The sequence below is a fragment of the Ranitomeya imitator genome, chromosome 5 (assembly GCF_032444005.1).
Source record: "Ranitomeya imitator isolate aRanImi1 chromosome 5, aRanImi1.pri, whole genome shotgun sequence".
Lineage (NCBI taxonomy): Eukaryota > Metazoa > Chordata > Amphibia > Anura > Dendrobatidae > Ranitomeya > Ranitomeya imitator.
The window spans coordinates 120746694-120770607 of record NC_091286.1 but is presented as its reverse complement, the minus strand read 5'-3'; the positions used below and the strand labels follow the sequence as shown (position 1 = coordinate 120770607).

The following is a 23914-nucleotide window of genomic DNA, read 5'->3' as shown; positions in this document are numbered from 1 at the left end:
AGGTTTAACCAGCAGGTCTGAGGATCAGTAGATGCAAGTTGTAGAAATTATAGGAGTTGAAAAATGTGAATTGAATACTCAGACATAATTGGACCTTAAAACGTCAGTGTGATAAGAGCAAGTAGTGAAACCCCATATGGAGCACAGCAAAGGGTACCAGCCTTAGGGGAAAAGAGCGGAGCCAGTCTTTTTACTCAAGATAGCTCCATAATACATTTTTATGCACCATGGGGCCTAATTATCGCCGAAGGATTATATTTTACTTTAAAAGGTTAATTCTTTCATCAATCCATGCAAAATTATTTATGGTGAAGTCATCTGCCTGACTCTGAGGTTTTCTTTTAGACTTTTTCCAAACATCATATCAGTAAAAGTACAATAGAGCAGTATTTCCCAAACTCTTGTCCTCACGGCCTCCCCACAGGTTATGTTTTCAGGATTTTCATTATTGCGCAGGAGAAAGAATTATTGATGACTTAAAGGGAATCTGTCACCAGTTTTTGCCGATATAAGTTACGGACATCAACTTTCAGGGCTGATATACAGCATTCTATAATGCTGTATATCTGCCCCCAACCCGACCTGTAAGAGAAGAAAAGTAACTTTTATTATACTCACCTGCGGGGCGGTCCGGTCCGAGGGGTGTCACAAGTCTTGGTCCAGCGCCTCCCATCTTCTTATGATCACCGCCATCCTGCCTGCTTCGTGTGGATGATGCATCCCTGCATCATCCACAGATTCCTCAGCACCGCTCTCCTGCACAGACGTATTTCTCTGTCCTGTTGAGGGCAGAGCAAAGTACAGTAATGTGCAGGTGCCGGGGCTCGCTGACCTTTCCCTACACCTGCGCACTGCAGTACTTTGCTCTGCCTTAGTCAGGACAGAGAAGTAGGCCTGCGCAGGAGCGGGGTGCCGAGAAGTCTGTGTTGATGATGGTCCCTGTGCAAGCAGGAAGGCGGCATCGCAGGAAGAGGGTAGGCGCCGGGCCAAGACCTGCCACACCCCTTGGAGAGGACCACCCTGCAGGTGAGTATAATAAAAGTTACTTTTCTTCCCTTACAGGTCCGGTCGGGGGCAGATATATACAGCATTATAGAATGCTGTATATCAGCCCTGAAAGGTGATGGCTGTAACTTATATCGGCCACAACTGGTGACAGGTTCCCTTTATTCAAAAGTAGGATATTGAGAATAAACTGGAATCGCAGTCAGGATATAGCCAGAGGTCGGTACACAGAGCAGCAGTAGGATCTTGAGGATAAGCTGGAATCATAGTCAGGATATAAGGAGAGGTCGGTACATGGAGCAGCAGTAGGATCTTGAGGATAAGCAGGAATTGTAGTCAAGCTATAACCAGAGGTCGGTACACAGAGCAGCAGTAGGATCTTGAGGATAAGCAGGAATCGTAGTGAGAATATAGCCAGAGGTCTGTACATGGAGCAGCAGTAGGATCTTGAGGATAAGAAGCCGGTGGGAAGAAGCTAGACTAAAATCTGAGAGCTCAATAATCTCGCAATGAAGGAAGTGCAGTTCCAGGTTTAAGTAGTGTGCTCAATCAGAAGATCACAGAGTGAGCCAATCAGGAACATGGGATGGAGACATCAGGAACAACACAGGTACTAGTATCTTATTTAACAAGTAACTGTCCAACGAGCTAAATAGCTCAGCTTGAAGACCTGCCACCTGGTGCACAAGAGCTGCTGTGTTCGAATCCTGACACAACAATACAAAAGCCATATAAAAGTCAAATATTGAGGATCTTGAGGATAAGCAGGAATCGTAGTGAGGATATAGCCAGAGGTCTGTACACGGAGCACCAGTAGAATCTTGAGGACAAGAAGCAGGTGGGAAGAAGCTGGACTAAAATCTGAGAGCTCAATAATCTCGCATTGAAGGAAGTGCAGTTCCAGGTTTAAGTAGGGTGCTCAATCAGGAGATCACAGGGTGAGCCAACCAGGAACATGGGGTGGAGACATCAGAAACAACACAGGTACTAGTATCTGATTTAACAAGTAACTGTCCAGCGAGCTGAATAGCTCAGCTTGAAGAGCTGCCACCTGGTGCACAAGAGCTGCTGTGTTTGAATCCTGACACAACAATATAAAAGTCAAATATTGATAAATTAGAATCACAGTTATAGAAACACGTATTAATAAAAAATATATAAAACTTCATATTTAATTAACATGACAAAACTATATTGACAGAAACCTTCACATAAATGCAATATAAAAATACTGATAGCAGAGGGGAATTTTACTTTACTTTCTACATTCAATTATATTACATTTTATATTTATCCCCTTCTAAATGGTACTTTCATGTTATTAAATTGCTTCAGCTCGACAGTATGAACGTAAGAAAGTTTGCACCCAACTATCTTTATCTATCTACTTTCATTCTCCAGCTGTCATATATTTTAGCTTGCATAGTGTAAAGCTGATTATCCCAAGGAGCTCGACAACCAGAGCCTGGCAGTTTGTGCAGTAGTGACATCTGAGGAGAGATGCCACTCAGCTTTCTCCAGATTATTCATTTCTGTACAGCAGTTAGGTGCCCACCTCCCTCTCCCTCCTGGCTAGCTCCTGGCCCAGCTGCTGGTATTAGTCCTGCATAACCACTATCTTGGCCCCCAGCATAGGCAGTTGCCAAAGTAGTTGTCCTAATCATGGTTCTAAATTTTCTGAGCTGTGGGCTTGTTTAAATGCACTGTTGTCTGCATTTATATTTTATAATATAGTGATAACAGTGTAGACTTCAGAACAATGACATTTGCAGAAGGAGACTGTCCAGAATTGTCACTCAGGGAGGAGTGCCCTCCCCTACAACCAGGAAATAAGGAATCTTAAGACTGAAGCTGCTCAACAGGCAACTTGAGAATACCCCTTTGATAGTAACATTTATGTTGTTGCTTTTTTCTTTCTTTTTTTTAAATAAATCCTAACTCATAGAGTAGCAAAGTCTGTTAAAGCAAATATGAAGAGGAAAATAAAATCATAAACCATATATACATATACATGTGAAATAACATTGGTGAAGTCTGGTTACACTAGATCACAATGGGTTCTTGAATGTAAGAGGTATAAAGAGGACCTGAAAGCTTTCCCGGTACATCTATTTTAGAAAACACTTGTATTCCCAAGTAAATACTTTTAAGTACCGTATTCTAGGGAATAATTTCTTAGAACCCTGTTTGCACCTTTCTTTGTTTTTTTCTTTCGGAAATATTCGACTAAATTGACAGAACAATCTATAGTTGCTTGTAGTTCTTTCAAGGACTAGTCCAGAAATATCTTACATGGGTTGGCTGGTCCTCCAATACTGAGAAATCAGCGTTTGAATTGATATGCAATTGAGGCTGTAGATCTGAAGCCTCTGTCACTCCAGCTCTATTCCCCACCCAGCGCTGCCTCCTACAACAAGTTCTACAGCCTCATTTGCCTACTAAATCAAACGCTAATTTTTTAGTAATGGAAGAAAGCATTAGCCATGTATATATTGCTGAATTTGTCTTTGAAAAACCTACATGTGTCTATAAAGAGTTTGGGATGTGACAGATCTCCACTGATCTGATATTGATGACCAATCTTCAGTATAGGTCATCAATATGGAAGTAGTGGAACAACTCTTTAAGTAACAATATAGCTTTACAAGTATAAGTTCATAAACTGTTGAGTAATTACTTTAAATGACCCTTAACTACTGTATGTGCTTTCTTCAGTGTGATCCCATTTAACTCTGCTATATTAGCATTGAAATTTCTCTATCTACAATTTCTGTCTACTAGAATCAGAAATGTACCTGTTGTGTCACTCACTGCTTTGGTTGTTGCTTTCTCTGCCTTATTTATTTACCGGCACATTTCTGATTTATACACTCCCTTCCATAAAGAGTCAATGTACCCACGAGCCCCTAGATCATTTGGAGCAGTCCTTAAAGCAGTTCTATAGGCATACCATATTGATAACTTCTAAGGATATAAATTATATTGATTTTAGGCAATTAAAGGGTATTTCTTTTGTAAATGTTGAAAAAAATTACTGTGAGTGCTCCTTGACTTTAATACAAAATTTGTCAAATTTTGCAGCATTTTCATTCAAATTGTCTAGTTTTAAACAAATTTATTTTGTGGATTCAAAACTGTTGTCACAATCCATTTTTGGATGCGTGGCAGCTCTGGTTACGATATGATTTAAATGTAGCTTTTTTCATTTCAGGCCAGCAGGGGTTAATGTCAGTTTCCCTTGCTGGCAGTGTGCAATTACAGAGTTGTGCAGTGTGCAATTACAGAGTTGCTAGGTCAGCTGACGTGGGTGGTGACCACACCCACATCCTTTAAATAGTCACTGATGCATCAGCTGTCGGTGATAGAGCAATCTATGTTGATCAAGCCTGGAGTAAGAAGTTATCTGGTTGCAGTGGTGAATCTGCTGGTTTCGTGGAGTTCATGGTCCGGGTGCCTTCCTTCTGCGGTGCTTTGCAGCAGAAAAAGTTGATAAGCTAAGTTTTGTGTTTTTACCTTGTCTGTCTCGTGTTTGTCACTGTCCCCTGTGTTGTACCATCTACAGTGGTGAGGCTACCTCCCTTGCCGGTCAGTGCATTAGACAAGGCAGTGTGAGGTGACAGCGAGGGATGAGGTTCGTGACGTCGGTGGGGGGGAGGACCCTCATAGAGCATTAGAGGAGTGCAGGGATAGGCTCAGGTTGGAGCTCAGGAGGTGTCCATCCCTCATTCCCTATCGGTAGGGCCTTTCTTTCCCCATTTCCATCCTGTTGAGTGTGTGTTGTGACGTCCGCTGACCGACCCCCTGTTAGGTCATAACATTTCATGACATTTGTGCTCCATTTGAAGAGGTGCGCGACTGTGACTTAAGATCTACCAGGGTGCAGTAAATTTTGGGCGCAAAAATATATCTAAATCTAAGCCAAATTTATCTAAAAATATACCAAATTTATCATCCAGTGTGAGCCACTGGCATCTTTCCTGACTATTTAGTCTATGTCTACTTTGTCTATAAATTAGAACTAGTAAATGTACCCCAGTGTTTTACTTGAGGCATGTATAAACCTTATTCTTGGAACCCAAATAGCATGAAGCCAAGCACAACGTTGCTGGTTTCCTTTACTTATACAATGTTTTACCACAATATATGTTTTGTTTGTCTTAATTTACTTGAGTATTAGAGTTCATTTCTTGAATTGTATGCATTTTGTAATCCTTAGTTTTCTGGTTCATGGCCCAGACCCGTAAAGTGAAGGCTGACTTGAAGCATGATCTAAAACATACATCCAATGTTTATAGCAAGTGAACCTTTGTCATGGATATTCCTTTCATTATAAATTAGTCTGTGGTATCATGCTTTATGCTACTTGGTTATTTATAGGATTAGATTGGTCCAAGATAATTTTTTTTGGCTCTAATGCTAAGATCTTTAAATATGTCAAGAGACCTCAGTGTCTGAAAACTGCTATGGCAGGTGCTTCATTCCGTAACTCTTGTTTAAGTTGAATGTTTTTGGCCGGCTCCCATACAGACATTTTGGTCTCGGTTTCAGATGGCTGCCATCAAATGAACTTTGTTGATTAATATATGGCATGAAAACTGTGCCAGGGGAAACTTTGAAAGCTAAACAATTTATATGCCCAGTTTTCCAGTAGTAGGGTGTTATGTAAAGCCAGTTCAACTGAAATCTTAGAAATCCACAATGATAGCCCAAGATGGTCATGAATTGGTGACTTATTCATTCTGCCGTATGGACACCAAAATGGTACAAATAAAGTAGTGATAGTTGTGCAAAACAAAGGCCCTCATAGAGCAAGAGCACTGTTCTCAGAAGAAATGAATGTTATGGCTCAGAATACGATGCAAAAAATATTTTTATAATCATGTAAAAAGTAATAAATATTGTATAATATGGATATCGCTGTAATCCTATCAACCCATACTATAAAACTATCTTTATCCTGCTTGGTGAAATCCGAAAGAAAAGCCACAGGAAAACAATGCTAGAACAGCGCTGGGGTCCTGGGTTCAAACCCTGATAAGGACAATACCTGTATTGCATTTGTATATTCTCCCCGTGTTTGCGTGGGATTCCTCTTGGCATCCCAGTTTCCTTCCACACTACAAAGGCATACTGATAGGGAATTAGATTGTGAGCCCCAGGTCAGGTAGGTTCTCTAATCTCGATTCCTCTTCTAATAGCTTAACTACCGTATATACTCGAGTATAAGCCGACCCGAGTATAAGCCGCCGCACCTAATTTTGCCACATAAACTGGGAAAACTTACTGACTTGAGTATAAGCCTAGGGTGGGAAATGCAGCAGCTACTGGTAAATTTAAAAATGAATATGCGCTCCACTCCTATGGAAGTGGAGACGCGTGCATACTCAATACTTTAATGAGCGGTACCACATGACTGCTCAGCACAGGAAGGAAGACAGGAAGAGAGATGTCGGTGCCCAAGATGCAGGGACTGATATTTAGCAATTACCCCAGGAGGGTGAGTATGATGTCTTCTGCTGCCCTACCCCCCTCCCCCGCTGGCAATGACTCGTGTATAAGCTGAGAGGGGCGTTTTCAGCACAAAAAATGTGCTGAAAATCTTGCTTATACACCAGTATATACGGTACCTGTTATCTGCTTGACAGAACTTTGTGAGAAGTGAGCAATCTCACTGGAAATTGCAATAGCTGAGCCAGACCCATCATCTGTCATGATTGATACGTAGACAAAGAATGGGGCTGGCTTAGCTATCAAAATGAGCAATCAGCGCCTCACTCCCTGTGGTCGCACGTTCACTGAAAATGCTCTTATATCGAGCACAGAACCAAAAGTGAAGCTGTTGGGATCTCGATTATTGTGGCTAATTGATGATAATGTATAATTTATATTAGTTTATGGATTTTATATTAATTTCAGGTTACATTTTTGGGCTGGGCAGCACCTTTAAGAGTTACCCCGCCACCATATTTTGACTATAAACACATTGACACTGTTAAACTGTGGCAAACTATAATATAACGCTTATATTTGGGATACAATACCTTTGCAATATTGTTTGACCCTGTTATTGGCTAATTGTATGTAATGATGCTCTGTCAGTGGTCTCCTGGCAGCTCTAAAATTGATACCATGGACAGGCTTCGTGCAAGCCAGTCTGCTTACCATATTACAGGTAAGGCCCTGGCCTTCAGACTTTAACCCCCGTGTAGGGGCCACTGGGCTGGGGCCACTAGAATAAGCTGCTGTATGGTGATGAATGCTGGGAGAAGTGGTCAAGCAGTCAGGTCAAAACCAAGAGGGAAACAAAGGTTCAACTTCGGCATGAGATCAATAAACAAGCTGAGGTCCAGACATGAAAACCCAAGTAATATGACCTTAACCAGAGGAGCACAAAGCTGTATCTGGCAGCTTCCAGCAGTAAGCTGGAAGCTTAAGTAGGGAATGGTTCTTTCCAATTGGCTGAAGCAAGGAGCTGATAACTTCAGCTGGACAGCATACCACCCACACTGTCAGATTAGACAGCACTGCAGATCTGAGCTACCCTGGCTGCTTCTGGTTCCAACATCTCTTCTATCACCAGTGCCACCCACAGACAGAATATGGTGGTGCCTGATGACAGAAGCAGAAGTTGCAGTAGCAATTTCTGGTGGAGATGTGACATGGTAGCAGAGTTAGGCTATTTTCACACATCCGGTTTTTGCCTTCAGGCATAATCCTGCTATTTTTGAAAAAAAAACTGATCCGGTGCAAATAGTGAAAAACTGATACACCGGATCCATTTTTTTTTTTTGCTGGATCCGTTTTTGTTTACCAGGCATAGATTTTAGACTTCCTGCTCCGGGGAAAAGTAGGAGAGAGAGAGGGAGAGATTTGTATGGTGGATGCATGGAAAACCGGATTCATCATGTCACATTTCAGTTCATACGTTTTTCGCCGGATCAGTCGCTGGGCGGTTTTTAGCCGGACAGGAAAAACGTTCTTCTGTACAGCTTTTTGGATGGATCCAGAAAAAAAGGGATCAAGCGTGTGGCCATCAGGCGCATTCCAGTGCTAATACAACTCTATGAGAAAAAAACGGATCCGGCGGGAAAAAAAAACAGATTTGTTTTTTTCAAAACTCGCCTGACGGCAAAAACCTGATGTGTGAAAGTAGCCTTACAGGTGCTTTATTTTCTTATGATTGGGAATTCTCTGCATCAATTGTACTGGTTTCAACTAATGTTTTAAGTGAACAAGGAGATCAGTCATATTTGCTGCATAAATTAGTAAAAAGAACTCTTAACATCTGATGAGATGACCGGTGCGTTTACTTTGAAAGTCTATTTCAGAATGGCAATAGCCTTATTTTAGGGCAAACATTTTAAAAGTCCAGCTCAGAAAAGGCTAATATCAAAATGTTCCAAAAAGGTGTATACTACCAGTGTGACATGATTTTCAAACAAATTACACCGGTCTCATCAGGTCTAAGAAATTTGTACAACAATATATGCAGTTGTGAAATCTGGTAAAAGAACCATATAAAATTCATTCACAATCTGTAAGAGTATGTTTTTATTTAACAGGAGGTCTACTATATAATAAGTGGCCCCTTTCATATACCGATTAAAGATTTCCCCTGACCCACTTCCTGTGGACTTAGAGCAATGAAACTTGGCACAGTTATTAGTCCTTCTCTACATAGGTGCCACCTAGGGACACTTCTCCCATCTCTTTAAGCAACTGTAAACACCTCGCTTGTAGAAGTCGACAGGTTGCTCCAAAAGCCACTTTGTGACTTCGGAAATCAGAGTCTCATCATCTGGAAAATGCTTGCCCTTCAAAAATAACTTCATGGTTGGAAAGATGTGGAAGTCTGATGGTGCGAGGTCGGGTGAATAAGGGGGATGCGCTAGAATTTCAAAGCCACAGGAGCATGCTTCCATTTGGGCAGCATGTGAGTTGTGAACTGGTGCACTGTCATGCAGAAGGCGGACACCTTTGGTGAGGATGCCACATCTCTTGGTTTTGATGGTCTCCCACAATTTCCGCAGCAGTGAAGCATAGTATGTCCCAGTGATCATGGTACCCTTTGCTAGGAAAAACATACCATAAGGAAACCGCCTTACTCAAACCTGTCAGATGATAAATGCACTAGCAGGATGCAGCAGGCCCCCGTGATAAAGGCAGGGGCAGCACAGGTGCAAGCTACTGATAGAAACAGCCACTCATACACCTACCAAATTATGGAGGGGTTGGCTGCCTAGTAGAAAAAATGCACACAAATGACGCTTGAGTAGAACACCAGTCACACAGGTATGTGGGGGCCTGGTATCACTGTATTATCTGTGGAGTTACATGGGACTGCAGGCCACATCTAACACATTATCATCTCAGTGGGAGAGATAGTTGGTCCTGGAAGCCCAGAAGGCACAGCATAAAAGTGAGATTCTGTCACTTGTACCACCTTGGGTTCTTGCTGAGAATGTATGATATGGTTTTGCAGTGGTGTAACTGGACTCCGATGAGCCCCAGTGCGAAATTGGACCTGCCCCCCTCCACACACACACACACACGTTGGTCAGATGTATGGGCCCCTATAATTTTCTAAATTCTATAAAGACTCATGAATTGCCCCCCTCCGCCTTCATTATGTAGTAATGTCCTTCATCCTGGTATATATGCCCATTATCCAGGTGAATATGTCCACATCCTGGTATATATGTCCCAATGCTGGTATATATGGTCCCCATCATGGTATGTATGGTCCACGGGGTCTCCATCCTGATATGTATGCCCCCTTCCTGGTATATACAGTATGTCCCCATCCTGGTTTACATGGTCCCCAATCCTAGTGTATGTGTCCCCGCTCCGCCCCTAATGCATAATTAAAAATAAAAACATTCTATTCAGCTTTCCTCTGCTCCCATGTCGCCCAGTGTCTTTTGTAGCCACTGCACAGCCCTGCAGCTGACATCGGAGTGTGCGCCATTGCCATGCGCAGCTCCCTGTGGCTGCACCTCCGACGTCAGCTCACAGCCACTGCACCGGCATCATGTATCGCAGTGCAGGGATCCGACAGGTCTCTGCAACACAATGCATGTCATACTTAAGGAGAGTAGCTATTTTGCAGTAAAATGGCTAATTTGCAGGTATGCAGTGATTGTTTACTAAACCCGGAATTGTTGTTATTAGACCTACTTAATAAACTGTTCTTAATAAACTTGTGGGTAATTTTCTCTGGGCAATTTTCGCCGACATTCTTCTGTGCTGCAGAGCATCTCACCTATAACTCTATACTATTCTCCTGCCAGGCAGAGCATCTCACCTATAGGATAGAGGCACACTAGGGTATGCGCTATCTGAGTGATTTTGATGCATGACAGTCCCGCGAGTGCTTTCCGTATGGTGATATGAGTGTGGTGCGAGTGTGATGAGATTTTGCATTTTTTTTCTCAGCTAACATCAGTGTGACATCCGTGTGACATCTGTGTGGTGTCCGTGTGCAATGCGTTTTTAACACGGTCTTTCCCATGCTGTATAAAGTTCAAAAAGAGAAGACAGACAGATAGGATAGATAGATTGAATAGAATAGACAGATAGATAAATGCTAGAAAAGGTAGATCGGGCTTACCAGTCTCCCGCCCATTAAGCCTCATGCATATTCACTGCATTGACCGGCATATTATTCTCCTGCCCTGCAGAGCATCTCACCTATAATTCTATACTATTCTCTGTCCTGCAGAGCATCTCACCTATAATTCTATACTATTATCTGCCCTGCAGAGCATCTCACCTATTATTCTATACTATTCTCTGCCCTGCAGAGCATCTCACCTATAATTCTATACTATTCTCTGCCCTGCAGAGAATCTCACCTATAATTCTATACTATTGTCCTGCAGAGCATCTCATCTATAATTCTATACTATTCTCTGTCCTGCAGGACATCTCACCTATAATTCTATACGATTCTCTGCCCTGCAGAGCATCTCACCTATAATTCTATACTATTCTCTGCCCTGCAGAGCATCTCACCTATAATTCTATACTATTCTCTGTCCTGCAGAGCATCTCACCTATAATTCTATACTATTCTCTGTCCTGCAGAGCATCTCACCTATAATTCTGTATTATTCTCCTGCCCTGCAGAGCTTCTCACCTATACCTGTATGCTATCCCCCTGTTCTGCAGAGCATTTATCCTATAGATCTATGCTATTCTCTGTTCTGCAGAGCATCTCACCTATAACTTTCTACTGTTTTCCTGTGGGTATTCATGTCTGTGGGCATTTTTCACATACCATGTGAACATCCTCACCATGCACCTTAAATATCATAGATCTGAAACTTTGTGATGTTGCAGTTGGCAATTTTCTGCGTGGCCAATTTTCCATGTGGGCAATTTTCCATGTGGGCAATTTTCCGTGTGGGCAATTTTCCACGTGGGCAATTTTCTTGTGGGCATTTTTCTGGTCACCCTTCATATGATGGGGAATCATCACCATAAACCTCTTTAATCTCCTTTGGTGTGCGACCTTTCAAGTAAAGGAACTTGATGACTGCTCTGTATTCCACTGGGTCCATTATTAAACCTCACACCACTTCAGCACCTGTAAAATCAAGACCGTTATCGGTTCTGAGTAGCAAAGTGGCATGTAACCTATAGAGACTTATATCATTACACATGTGCAGTTTCAGCGTCCTGTGATTAATAGAAGTGGGTCAGGGGAATCTTTAATGAACACCACTCGTATTTATTTTGTTAGATACTGATGAATAAGTGGCTATGAATATTCTCCATGTGTTTATTGAGAAGGCTAGGTAGAGAGTCCATTTATGCATCTTGTTTTCCAGCCATGCTCTTTTCTTATTTTTATTGTCTTTGTTTTATTTTCCTATTTCATTTCACTATGTTGGATATTTTTCTCATACTTTCCAGTGTACTCACTTAGACTAAGCTGGAAATGAATAGAAGCTTGAACTATCATCAGAATCTATGAATTCCATGGCAGCCAAGACCCTTCAGGCACTAATAATACAATATGTATGGTAGTCATGCTTCCATTTACTCATTATTTGGAATAAGAGGATACAGCATACATTATTAGTTAGTATATCTGTTTAAGGATTGACTTCAGGCTCCAAGTATAACATTCTATGACGTAAGGGTATCATTACTATGTACATGACTTCTACTCACTCACTTTCTCTTTTGTCACATATGACTTAGAATTGATACGCTTGGGAGATGGCTGGAGTCTAGCGGTTGAATGAGTATGACATTCCTCAGATTCATTCAGTTGACATTTCAAAAGACATTATGGGTTAGTGACTTTGAAGAACAAACACTAGAAAATTATGCGGTTGCGGTTGAAGGCAGAGTTTCAGGCTATGACGCGTATAATATTTCATGTATCTAAACCACAATCTGTAATTACCGTAATAAATACAGTGTCGTGAAACCGTAGTCTCATTTCTTCTATTTTAGTGTATTTGTCTCTATAAATTGCTTCAAATCTTAAACAAAATGTAACATAAGACCAAAGTGAAATGTACTTTTTAAATGCTCATGTCATTGACTGGCAGAGAAAGATTAACAAATACTTTTATTTCCCATTTGAAAAAGTAATTGTTTAAACGTAGGTTGTTGTAATTTTATGGGAATAACTCTAAACCCTACTATGAAAATCAGCATTTCAGGTTATTCAGCTTTCAGAAATGTTGATTCACGCTTTCATGGAGATTACTTCTGAAAAGCTCATTTAATGTCCTGCATCGGCATCTTAGTGGGGTCAAGTCAGGATATTAACTAGGCTGTTCCAAACTCAATTTTGTCTCTTGTTAGCCAGGTCGTGGTAGGTTTGCCTTTGTGCTTCAGACTATTGTCTTACAGGGATATTGTAGGGTTGTGACATTGATGGTCTAGTGTTATGATCAGGTGACCTTGGAGCAGCATGAAAACTTTCACTGGAGTAGGTGGTAACTATACTGACTGCAAATCCTGATCTTAACACCGCAACTAGAAGTAGCCGTGGTGTGTGCCTAACAAATCCTAGACACCTCGACACAGCCGGAGGACTAAATACCCCTATAGATGGAAATAGGAATTCTACCTTGCCTCAGAGCAGAACCCCAAAGGATAGGCAGCCCCCCACGAATATTGACTGTGAGTAGTAGAGGAAAAGACACACGCAGGCAGGAAACAGGATTTAGCAAAAGAGGCCACTCTAGCTAAAATAGGAAAGGATAGGACAGGATACTAAGCGGTCAGTATTAAAATCCTTCCAAAAATATCCACAGCAGAATACAAAAACTCCACCATCTAACTAAAGATGTGGAGCATATATCTGCAACTCCAGAGAATCCAACAAGACTGAGAAAACACTGACACAGTCTAAGCTGGACAAGAGAAAACAAATGAATAGCACAGAAAATAAGCACACAGCTTGTGTGCCACAGAAAAAGAAACAGACACTTATCTTTGCTGAATTGGCAGCTAAGCAGGAGAAGCCAAAAAAAGATCCAACACTTCCCAAGAAACATTGACAACTGGCAAGGACCAATGAGTCCTGAAAACCTAAATACCCCAGTCAGAATTGCAATCAGTAGATACACCTGTCCAAGACTGCAGCCCAGGGACAACTGCATTACAACCTACAACCACCGGAGGGAGCCCAAAAGCAGAATTCACAACAGTCTAGGCTTAGGTCAGATTGGAAGAAGGTAATCTCCTAGTTGCCCCACAATTAGCTGATTGAAGGAGCCTATGGCCTTTTTTTAAGGAGTTGAAGAAACTACTGTCAAGACAACCCAAGGTCCATATGCCCTATTTGGTCACTACATGGGAAATGATCTGATGACAACAGCTATTAAAAAAAACAGCTGTATGTCAAGGCTCAGAATTGATTGTCCTATATTGTAGAGGTTTTCTGCGATAATACAAACCCTATAAATGATGTTTTAAACATATTTTGTTGACTGAGTAAGAAGTAAGGGCGGACATACCAATAGTGCAGCCTGCGCAGCCACACACGGGTCCAAGATGTAAGGGGCCCACTTTGCTTTAGGAGCTGTTGGACTACAAAGATCCCATACATTGTTCTTGCACATGGACCCTCTTTGGTCTGTGTCTGCCCCCGGTAAGAGGCACGTACTTATTTACACAAGGCTAATTTTTATTCTCAGCATGTTGTAAAGTGTTTTCTGATGGAAATTATTTGAACAAGTGATATTTATATTCCCATTGGGTACCCTACATTTATAGGAAAACCTTTATATTAAATTGGTTGTTCGGTCTAAATTGATATGTCTGCAGTCTGTGTGATTGCAGACTTATGAATATCCCCCAGTCCTCAGTGCTATGGGGGTTTCTGAGCTGGGACCGTCATGTATGTATGCGTTATACATACTCCCGACCAATGCCAACTAGTAGGCGGGGCCTCGCTACATACACTTGTATTGAGCGAGGCCACGCCCCATCTAGTGACGCTTCCATCCAGTGGGCGCGGCTTAGCTCAATACGAATGGACAACCCCTTTAACTAAACTGATTAAAGCCAGGGCCCACTTTGTGAATATTTATGATATGTATTATTTCTTCTTAAACGTACCCCTCTTTGCAGGTTCCCTTTCAAAAACCCCTTTTGTCAGACCTGTCCTCTGCTCTCCAGGTATTGTTCTGCTTCCTTCTATAACTGCTGTGTTTTCTTTTTCACTCTTTACAGTTTCCAGTATAACATTTGCTAAACTGATATTCTAGATTTCATGCATGCCACTGCTTTGCCTGTTTTGTATCTTGCATAAATTCATCAATAGCTTTTCCATCCATCGTTTTCTAAGACAACAGTTCTCATTGGAGTGCACTTTTTACAGATTGGCTTTAAAATCCCTTTGGCTTAAACTGAAAACTGCATTTTTAATCAAAAGTTACAGAAGCTTTTTCACTTAAACTTTGTTTACAAGGAGCCGAACCAGGCGAGCTGCAGAGGACAAAATCACCATCTCCCATGGAATAGCTGAAAAGTTCATGTGTTAGTATCACTATTGATCATATTGGATTTATAAATATGCCAAATAAATGTTTGCTATGGGGAAGTCCCTGTAATACCTCTGGGGGCCCATAATTTTAGGAGCATGAGGGTTATTCTGCTAGCCAAGGTGCCTTAAATGGAGAAGAGCATGGCCCTCTCTGTTAAGGTGTATAGGAGTTACATAAAGAGCCAAGCCGTGTGGACCATTCTCTCCATTTTTCCAGCCCTGTCAGGATAGGTGTCGGGGACCATGTGTGAGAGTGGATCCAATAGGTAGTATGTGCATATACCTCTATTAGGCTACTTTCACACTAGCGTCGGAATCTCCCCGTCGCAATGCGTCGGGCAGAGATTCCAACGCTAGCGTTTAACGCACTGCACAACGGAGGCAGCGGATGCATTTCTCCGGCGCATCCGCTGCCCCATTGTGAGGTGCGGGGAGGTGGGGGCGGTCCGTCAGGAGAAAAAAACGTTACATGTAGCGTTTTTTGCTCCCAACGGTCCGCCAAAGCACGACGTATCCGTCGCACAACGGATGCGACGTGTGGCAATCCGTCGCAATGCGTCGTCAATACAAGTCTATGGGGAAAAAACGCATCCCGCAAGCACTTTTGCAGGATGCGTTTTTTCTGCAAAACGACGCATTGTGACGGATTGCAGTTAACGTCAGTGTGAAAGTAGCCTTAGGCCTCTTTCACACATCAGTTTTTTAGAATCAGTCACAATCCGTCAAAGTGTTGAAAAGATGGATCCTGTGCAGATTGTAAAAAACAGATGCACTGGATCCGTTTTTTTTACGGATCCGTCGAAGCAGCTGCCGCAGGAATTTAAAGGAACAGAATTCTAGAGAGAGAGAGATTCCCTGAATGAAAAAATGGGTTAAATTAAAGGAATAGAAATTCTTCCAGGCATGCTCAGTTTCAAAAAACGGAATCCGTCGCTGGATTCCGTCTTTTAACGGACAGCAACGGATCCTGCGCCCGTAGGCTTCCATTCTAGCCAACGACAGACGCTGCTGGATCCGTCGCTGGCCGACTTTTCGACACAGACAAAAAATGTTTCTTTGTACGTCTTCTCCAGACGACGGATAAACAATTACGACGGATCCAGCGCACGACGGACGAAACATGAGGCCATCCGTCGTAATCCATCACTAATACAAGTCTATGAGAAAAAGACGGATCCAGCGGACAAATTCGCTGGATCCGTTTTTTTTTATTAAAAACTACGGATTTTGACGGAAACAAAAAGACTGAAGTGCAAAAGAGGCCTTACTTATATTCTACTTTTTTCCCAGAAAGAAATAATAGTTCAACCTGTTAGGCTGGAGTCACACTAAACGTATGAAAATTTCCCACCGCACTGACGTCAGAAAGGTGAAGTGAGTTCATTGGCTGAGAACTTTCTCAAGCTCGTGGTGCCCTCAGACAGGGAATAGGAGTTTACAGGGAGACACTGAGCACACGGTGCTCAGTGTCTCTGCAGGATAACAGGCTGTATGGTTGCATCATGCAGCTATGCAGCCTGCCATTTAGATGTAGCAGAACTAGACCCGTTGTGGGACAAATTGATTAGCAGCATCTCTGCGGAAAGGTGAGGAATATTGGTTTGTTTTTTTAATTCTGTTGCAGATGACAAGGGTATCGATGGAATGGGCAAAGTTGTAATTATGGTTTAGTTAAGAGGAGTCTGTGTCATTTATTGCATTAAAGGACTTTTTTCTGGGTGTCTGTGTTTTCATACAATGTAACTATGGGGTTAGTAATGAGGGCGTCTTATTGATGCCTCTCCATTACTAACCACGGGGCTTGATGTCACCTGACCATACAAAGGTGACATCAACACCCCCAACTATCACCCCACTTGCCACCACTACAGGGCAAGTGGAAAGAGCGAGGCTAAGTGCCAGACTTGGGGCATCTTAGAGATGCTCCTTTTCTGGGGTGGCTGAGAACTGATGTTTTTAGCCTGGGGGGGTCAGTATCCATGGCCCCTTCCAGTATTAATTTCAGCCCGCAGCTGTCTCCATAACTTTTGCTGGTTATTAATTATAGAGGGACCCTATGTCATTTTTTTAGGGTCCCCCATTTTCATAGCCAGTAAAAGCTAAGTATGCAGTTGTGAGCTGATATTAATAGCCTGGGAAGCTCCATGGGTATTACCCCATTCCCAAGCTATAAACATCAGCCGCCAGCTGTCGACTTTCCCTCTGCTGGTTATGAAAATTACACGGGAGCCAAGGCCCGTTTTTTTTCAGAAAAATAATGAGGTTCTCATACTCCGGGCGGCCTTCATGTAGTGCTCTGATTAGGTATTCATAATGCAGACTGCTGACAGGTCACTGATCCCTCAGTGACCTCCCCCCTAGTTTATGTAATGAATATTATATATACATATTTAAAGAAAAAAAAAAACCTTAGGCAGGCGTCGGCGGTGGCACCTGCTCTGCAGCATAATCGCATGTGTACTGTGTCCGTAATTTATATGGTTGAGATTATCCTGATATTTTAAAAAAAAAATCCATTTGAAAATGGCACAGGCGCCTGTACAGTAGCAGCTTTTGGTGTATATATAAAGGTGATCAGATATGTGCTACAGCGCAGGCATCGGCAACGACATTTTGCTAGAGAAAAAATATTTTTTCCAAGATGGCACCGCCTGCTCAGTTCAGCTATCGGTGTGTATAGAGGCAATCAGCAATACCTGCTTTTGTGCAGGCGCTGACGGCACCACCTTGCTGGAGAAGAAAAAAAAGTTCCTCCTCCAAGATGGTGCCACCGGTGCCTGCGCAGTAGCAGCTATCGGCGATCGCTGATAGCTGTTACTGCACAGGCGCCGGCGGTGCCATCTTGTAGGAGGAAATGTTTTCTTTTTCTCTAGCAAGATGGCGCCACTGCCGCCTGTTCAGTAGCAGCTATCAGATCACCTCTATATCTGAAAGCTGCTACTGCGCAGGCAAGGTGGGCACTATTTTCAAATGGATTTTTTTTTTTAAATATGAGGATAACCTCAACCAAACCACACTTATTATTAACACAGTAAACATACGATTATACTGCAGCGCAGGTGACACCGCTGGCGCCTACCTGCAGAATTTTTTTTTTTCAGTATGTACATATAATTTTCATTATGTAAAATAGGGGGCATGGCAGTGAGGGATCAGTGACCTGGCAGAAGTCTGCATTATGAATAGCTAATCAGATCACCACATGATCATCCCCCAAAGGCCGCCCTGGAGCACGAGCATATCATTAACTCAAAACTGAAAATATAGATTACACAACAACCACAAGACGGATTTCATCAACCAAGGTATCATTTTAATCAGTATAAAGTTGCTGACCTGACACTGTCTGTAGGTTACTGTGCACAATCCTGCTGACAGATTTCCTTTAACACTGACAAACAGAACCTCTCTAACAGCATGGCAGAACAGCACAATTCATGGATTTTTGTGGTTTGTGAACAATAGAACAAGAAAAAGCTTCTTGGCTCCAAACCAAATGGTGCTTATTGCCTAGCTACCAACCAGATTAAAAGCCGCCTGAACTGGTGTGACTGACTACCAACTTATAACTCACAACCAAGCTTAAAAGAGTTGTCTTGTTATAATGTATTGATGACTATCTATAGGAGAAATCATCAATATCAGATCCGTGAGGATCCGACAACCCATATCCTTATCGATCAGCCATTATTCGATGTTCTGCCGCTAAACATTGAATAGGAGCTATTGTGCAGTACACAGCATTGGCCGCTAAACATTGTCTATGGGACTGAAAAAGCAAACCGAGTACAACGCTCACCTCTTTTCAGCAGCCCTATTGATATTGAGTCTGGTGGAGCTCTGTTTTCAGGTCTGAAAGTTGGGATCCTCAGTGATCCCATTAATGGACCTTTAGAAGCCGACGCTGGCATTACTGAAAATAGGTGAATGTTGTACTTGGCTTTATACAGCAATCCCATACATGTTGACTTGAGATCAAGCAAATGCACTTCCGCTCCATTTGAGACTGCAGAACCCTGTTCTCGAGGTTCTGGAATCCTGTTCTTGAGATCCATGTTGGTTGCAGCAGTGGCCACTCAACGATCACCAAGTTATCTCCTATCTTCTATCCCTGGATATGGGATAATGTGCAATTTTGAAGAAACCCCTTTAAGGGCTCATACTCACTTGCGCGAAACTCGGTTGAGTCTCGGCAATACCCGGCACTGCACCTGGCACAGACGAGCGGAGTGTGCGGTTGCATGTATTCTTATGCGGTCGCACGCTCCGATCTGAGTGCTGGCAGCAGCGCCGGGTATTAACATGCGAGACTCATCCGAGTTTCGCGCAAGTAAGTATGAGCCCTTATTGTACTAATCTGTGATTTTATAATGTTAGTGTTAGGAAATAGTGGTTGACTCTTTTCAGTTGATTGAATATCCTATTTAAATATAAAAAGCAAACCCCAAAAAGCCTATGTTATATGTTACTGGTTTACTGTTTTTTCTCTATTTTTTCTATCTTCTCTGCCAGTGACACAGACATACTAATGTTCGCTTTTGCATGTTGGATTCACAGTGGCCATGTTTATAAACTAGTATAGATAGGACTGGGGTGGTTGTGTCGTGAGGCACGCTTGTTACCTCGGCTGTGTTTCCCTACACACCACTGTGACCCGGAGATGCGCCAGTCTACGCTCCCGCTTCTTGTCCTGGCTGAACCTAGGCAAGCAGAAGTTGTGGATTTACCATGTACCGTATTTCTGTACCATCTTCAAAGGTGGGATTCTTTCATCCAGCATCAGCTGTCATTAAGAACTGTTTTCTTTAGCTGAATAATCATTTAGTATGCGATATTAGCATGTAACCATATAGGAAATTCTGGTCTTTGAGTCGTCAATATGCTAACACGTTAACACTTACCGTTTATTTCCCTACCGTTTATTTCCCTACCGTTTATTTCCTTGTCTGTTTTTACACCATTTTCATATTGGTAAAAACGCTATTGCTATTGGATATGCACTAATAATGGCACCTTATTTCTTATTGGAAGAGTGCTGCTGTTTTTTTATATTTTCAATTTTGGAAAGCTATGCATTACACTGAGAGTGGAAACAAAATTTAAATTGTCAAGCTCAGAAAAGTGAAGAGTTTTTAAAGAATTGGTGTGAAATTTCAAAGGCAAAAAATAGTGTTATATGACAATTAATGGCATTTCAGTTTTGTATTGGGCAATGGTGATGCGTTCTCTACATATTCTTCTTTTTAGAACTGACTATTTGCATAAGATATTTTATTTGCTAGTATAGGTAATTAAATTGGTAACCACACAACTACAGCTAAGGCCGAATTGAGACATCCGTGAAGCATGGTGTGAACGCGGGAGTAAATGCTCTAACCGGTCATGGTCTCCTGACCCAAACTCAGCAGCCTCATAAATGCCTATGCAGTTCCTGACTTTGGGTCAGGAGACCTGCCGCTGGTCCTCACATGCTAGTTCTTTCATAAATGGCTGAATTTGTTCTGTTTTGAAGACAGATTGTGACCTAACAGGTGTATTCAATTATTTTTTAGTGATTTGTCATCTTCCTTGCATGAATGGAGGCCAATGTGCGGCTCGAGACAAATGTCAATGCCCACCTAATTTTACTGGCAAACTCTGCCATATACCAGTGCAAAATGGCAATGGACAAAAACAGTACCCACATCAGCAAAATTCAATAAAAACATCAGGATCTCACGTCATCCATTCTACCCACACGTTACCACTCACTGTATCAGGACAACAAGGCATTAAAGGTACGTGAAGTTCCCGCGTATATTAATAGTATCATTGTTTACGTTGGCCTAGCGCATCACACTTCCATCTAGATTGCTATGAGTGTAAGCAGCATTAAAAGGCACTTTGAACCAGCCAATTATTACTTTTAAAGGGGTTGTCTCACAAAGATTGTTGCTGGCATGGATTTTTTAGTGCTTGCAGAGGGAAATTGTCATGTAACCTACGTAGATTTTCCCTGCAGCAAACATGGACATCACAAGTAAACCAAAGCAACAACATCTTTTTATTATAGAGGAAGACTCTAATCAGGGAGCCCCCTCTATGGTACATGTTGCCCTAATGGAGGCTTATGGACAAAGGCTGCCTTTGGGAGACATTTTTTTTATTTTATCATATCTTTTCTGCAGTTTTGATGAATGCCACAATTGTCCTGCCACATTTATTCTGCCGTTGAAGTTAATTGGAAAAAGCTACGACAAAGACTTGACAACGAAGTCAAACATTTAGCCATCTTATCAAAGGGTAGTAATCCTGACATTCAGTAATATGGTCTCTGTGGTTAAGAGAATGCAGAAGATGTTCTGATATATTGTAGGCAGTGTTACAGTAGTTATCGTTTATGAAACAATTTTATTTTTGTTTTAGTTAATTTCCCCCCAAACATGGTTAATATCCACGTGAAACACCCACCGGAGGCTTCTGTGCAATTCCACCAAGTGTCCCGAGTCGAAAGTTCTTCTTCCACTCAGAAAAAAGACAGTCAGATTGGACAAGCACATGTATCTTACCATGGAGTCCAGAAGCATCAGTTACCTCAGTCTGTATACCCACAGCAGCAGACTGTGTCCCACGTATATCCAGTTTCGGCAAAAACCCAACTTGGTCGATGCTTCCAAGAAACCACTAATACTCAGGTAAGCTTTATTTTATAGATTTCTTGAAGCTCTACATATGTATACAGTGCTTAATGGTTTAAACCCACTCCCATCCCACCTCATCCCAAACCTCACCACAATCTTCATCCCAACCCTAACCCATCTCTTCAACCTATCACTAACAACTGGTGTTTTCCCCTCAAGCTTTAAACATGCCTCCATCACACCTATCCTCAAAAAGCCCTCTCTTGACCCATCCTCTGTATCTAGCTATCGCCCTATATCACTTCTCCCCTATGCCTCAAAACTACTGGAACAACACGTCTACCTTGAACTGTCCTCCCATCTCTCTTCTTGCTCCCTCTTTGACCGCCTACAATCTGGCTTCCGGTCACACCATTCCACCGAAACTGCCCTAACTAAAGTCACCAATGACCTCTTAACCGCCAAGAGCAAGCGACACTACTCTGTCCTCCTCCTCCTCGACCTGTCGGCTGCCTTTGACACAGTGGACCATTCCCTATTATTACAAACCCTCTCATCCCTTGGCATCGCAGACTTGGCCCTATCCTGGATCTCATCATACCTAACAGACCGGACATTCAGCGTCTCCCACTCACACACCACCTCCTCACCTCGCCCCCTATCTGTCGGAGTCCCACAAGGTTCAGTCCTTGGGCCCTTGCTCTTCTCCATTTACACCTTTGGCCTGGGACAGCTCATAGAATCTCATGGCTTTCAGTATCACCTCTATGCTGACGACACACAGATCTACATCTCTGGACCAGATATTGCCTCCCTTCTAACCAGAATCCCTCAATGTCTGTCCACTATTTCATCCTTCTTCTCCGCTAGATTTCTGAAACTTAACATGGACAAAACAGAATTCATCATCTTTCCCCCATCTCACGTGACCCCCCCAACGAACCTATCCATTTCAGTAAATGGCTGCCCACTCTCCCCAGTCCCACAAGCTCGCTGCCTCGGGGTAATCCTTGACGCTGATCTCTCCTTCAAACCACATATCCAAGCCCTTTCCACTTCCTGCCGACTTCAACTCAAAAATATTTCACGAATCCGTTCATTCCTCAACCATGAATCTGCAAAAACCCTAGTCCATGCCCTCATCATCTCTCGCCTTGACTGCTGCAACCTCCTGCTCTGTGGCCTCCCCTCTAACACTCTCGCACCCCTCCAATCTATTCTAAACTCTGCTGCCCGACTAATCCACCTGTCCCCCCGCTATTCCCCGGCCTCTCCCCTCTGTCAATCCCTTCACTGGCTCCCCATTGCCCAGAGACTCCACTACAAAACCCTAACCATGACGTACAAAGCCATCCACAACCTGTCTCCTCCATACATCTGTGACCTCGTCTCCCGGTACTTACCTACCCGCAACCTCCGATCCTCACAAGATCTCCTACTGTACTCCCCTCTTATCTCCTCTTCCCACAATCGTATACAAGATTTCTCTCGCGTATCACCCCTACTCTGGAACCCTCTACCACAACACATCAGACTCTCGCCTACCATCGAAACCTTCAAAAAGAACCTGAAGACCCACCTCTTCAGACAAGCCTACAACCTGCAGTTACCACCGATCGACCAAACCGCTGCATGACCATCTCTACCCTCACCTACTGTATTCTCACCCATCCCTTGTAGATTGTGAGCCTTCGTGGGCAGGGTCCTCATTCCTCCTGTACCAGTTATGACTTGTATTGTTTAAGATTATTGTGCTTGTTTTCATTATGTATACCCCTCCTCACATGTAAAGCGCCATGGAACAAATGGCGCTATAACAATAAATAATAATAATAATAATAATAATAAATATATGAATGAAAATCTTTCAATGTATGTATTCAGCACACGTTGGCTCAGTGGTTAGCAGTACGAGGCTACAGAACAGCATCGGGTTCCTGGGTTTAAATCCCACCAAGGACAACATCTTTAAGGAGTTTGTCGGTTCTTCCCATGTTTGCCTTCGTTTCCTCCCACGCACCAAAAAGATAATGAATTTAGATTGTGGGGACAGTGATGATGTCTGTGCAGCGCTATGAAATTAAAGACGCTATATACGAGATAAATTAAAAATTAAATATATATATAAATATTATGGACACCTGTTATGCTAATTACAGGACACACCTTAGATTAACATGAGGATGCTTAAGAGCGTTGTGTGTATAGACCTCTTAACAGTATGAAAATTATTAGTATTGACCTGTCTACATATGCACACCATGAGGGAAGTTTT

The 23914-nt window shown here is 42.5% G+C and overlaps 1 protein-coding gene across 2 annotated transcripts in view; it reads left to right on the top strand.

The window, feature by feature from the left end:
• LTBP1 (latent transforming growth factor beta binding protein 1) overlaps positions 1-23914 on the top strand; it is a 536829-nt gene that overhangs the window by 291348 nt on the left and 221567 nt on the right. For both annotated transcript variants that reach the window (XM_069769110.1, XM_069769111.1), the window contains 2 exons: positions 20572-20796; positions 21425-21693. In XM_069769110.1, the coding sequence (XP_069625211.1) occupies positions 20572-20796; positions 21425-21693 (494 nt within the window). The remainder of the gene's footprint in view (positions 1-20571; positions 20797-21424; positions 21694-23914) is intronic.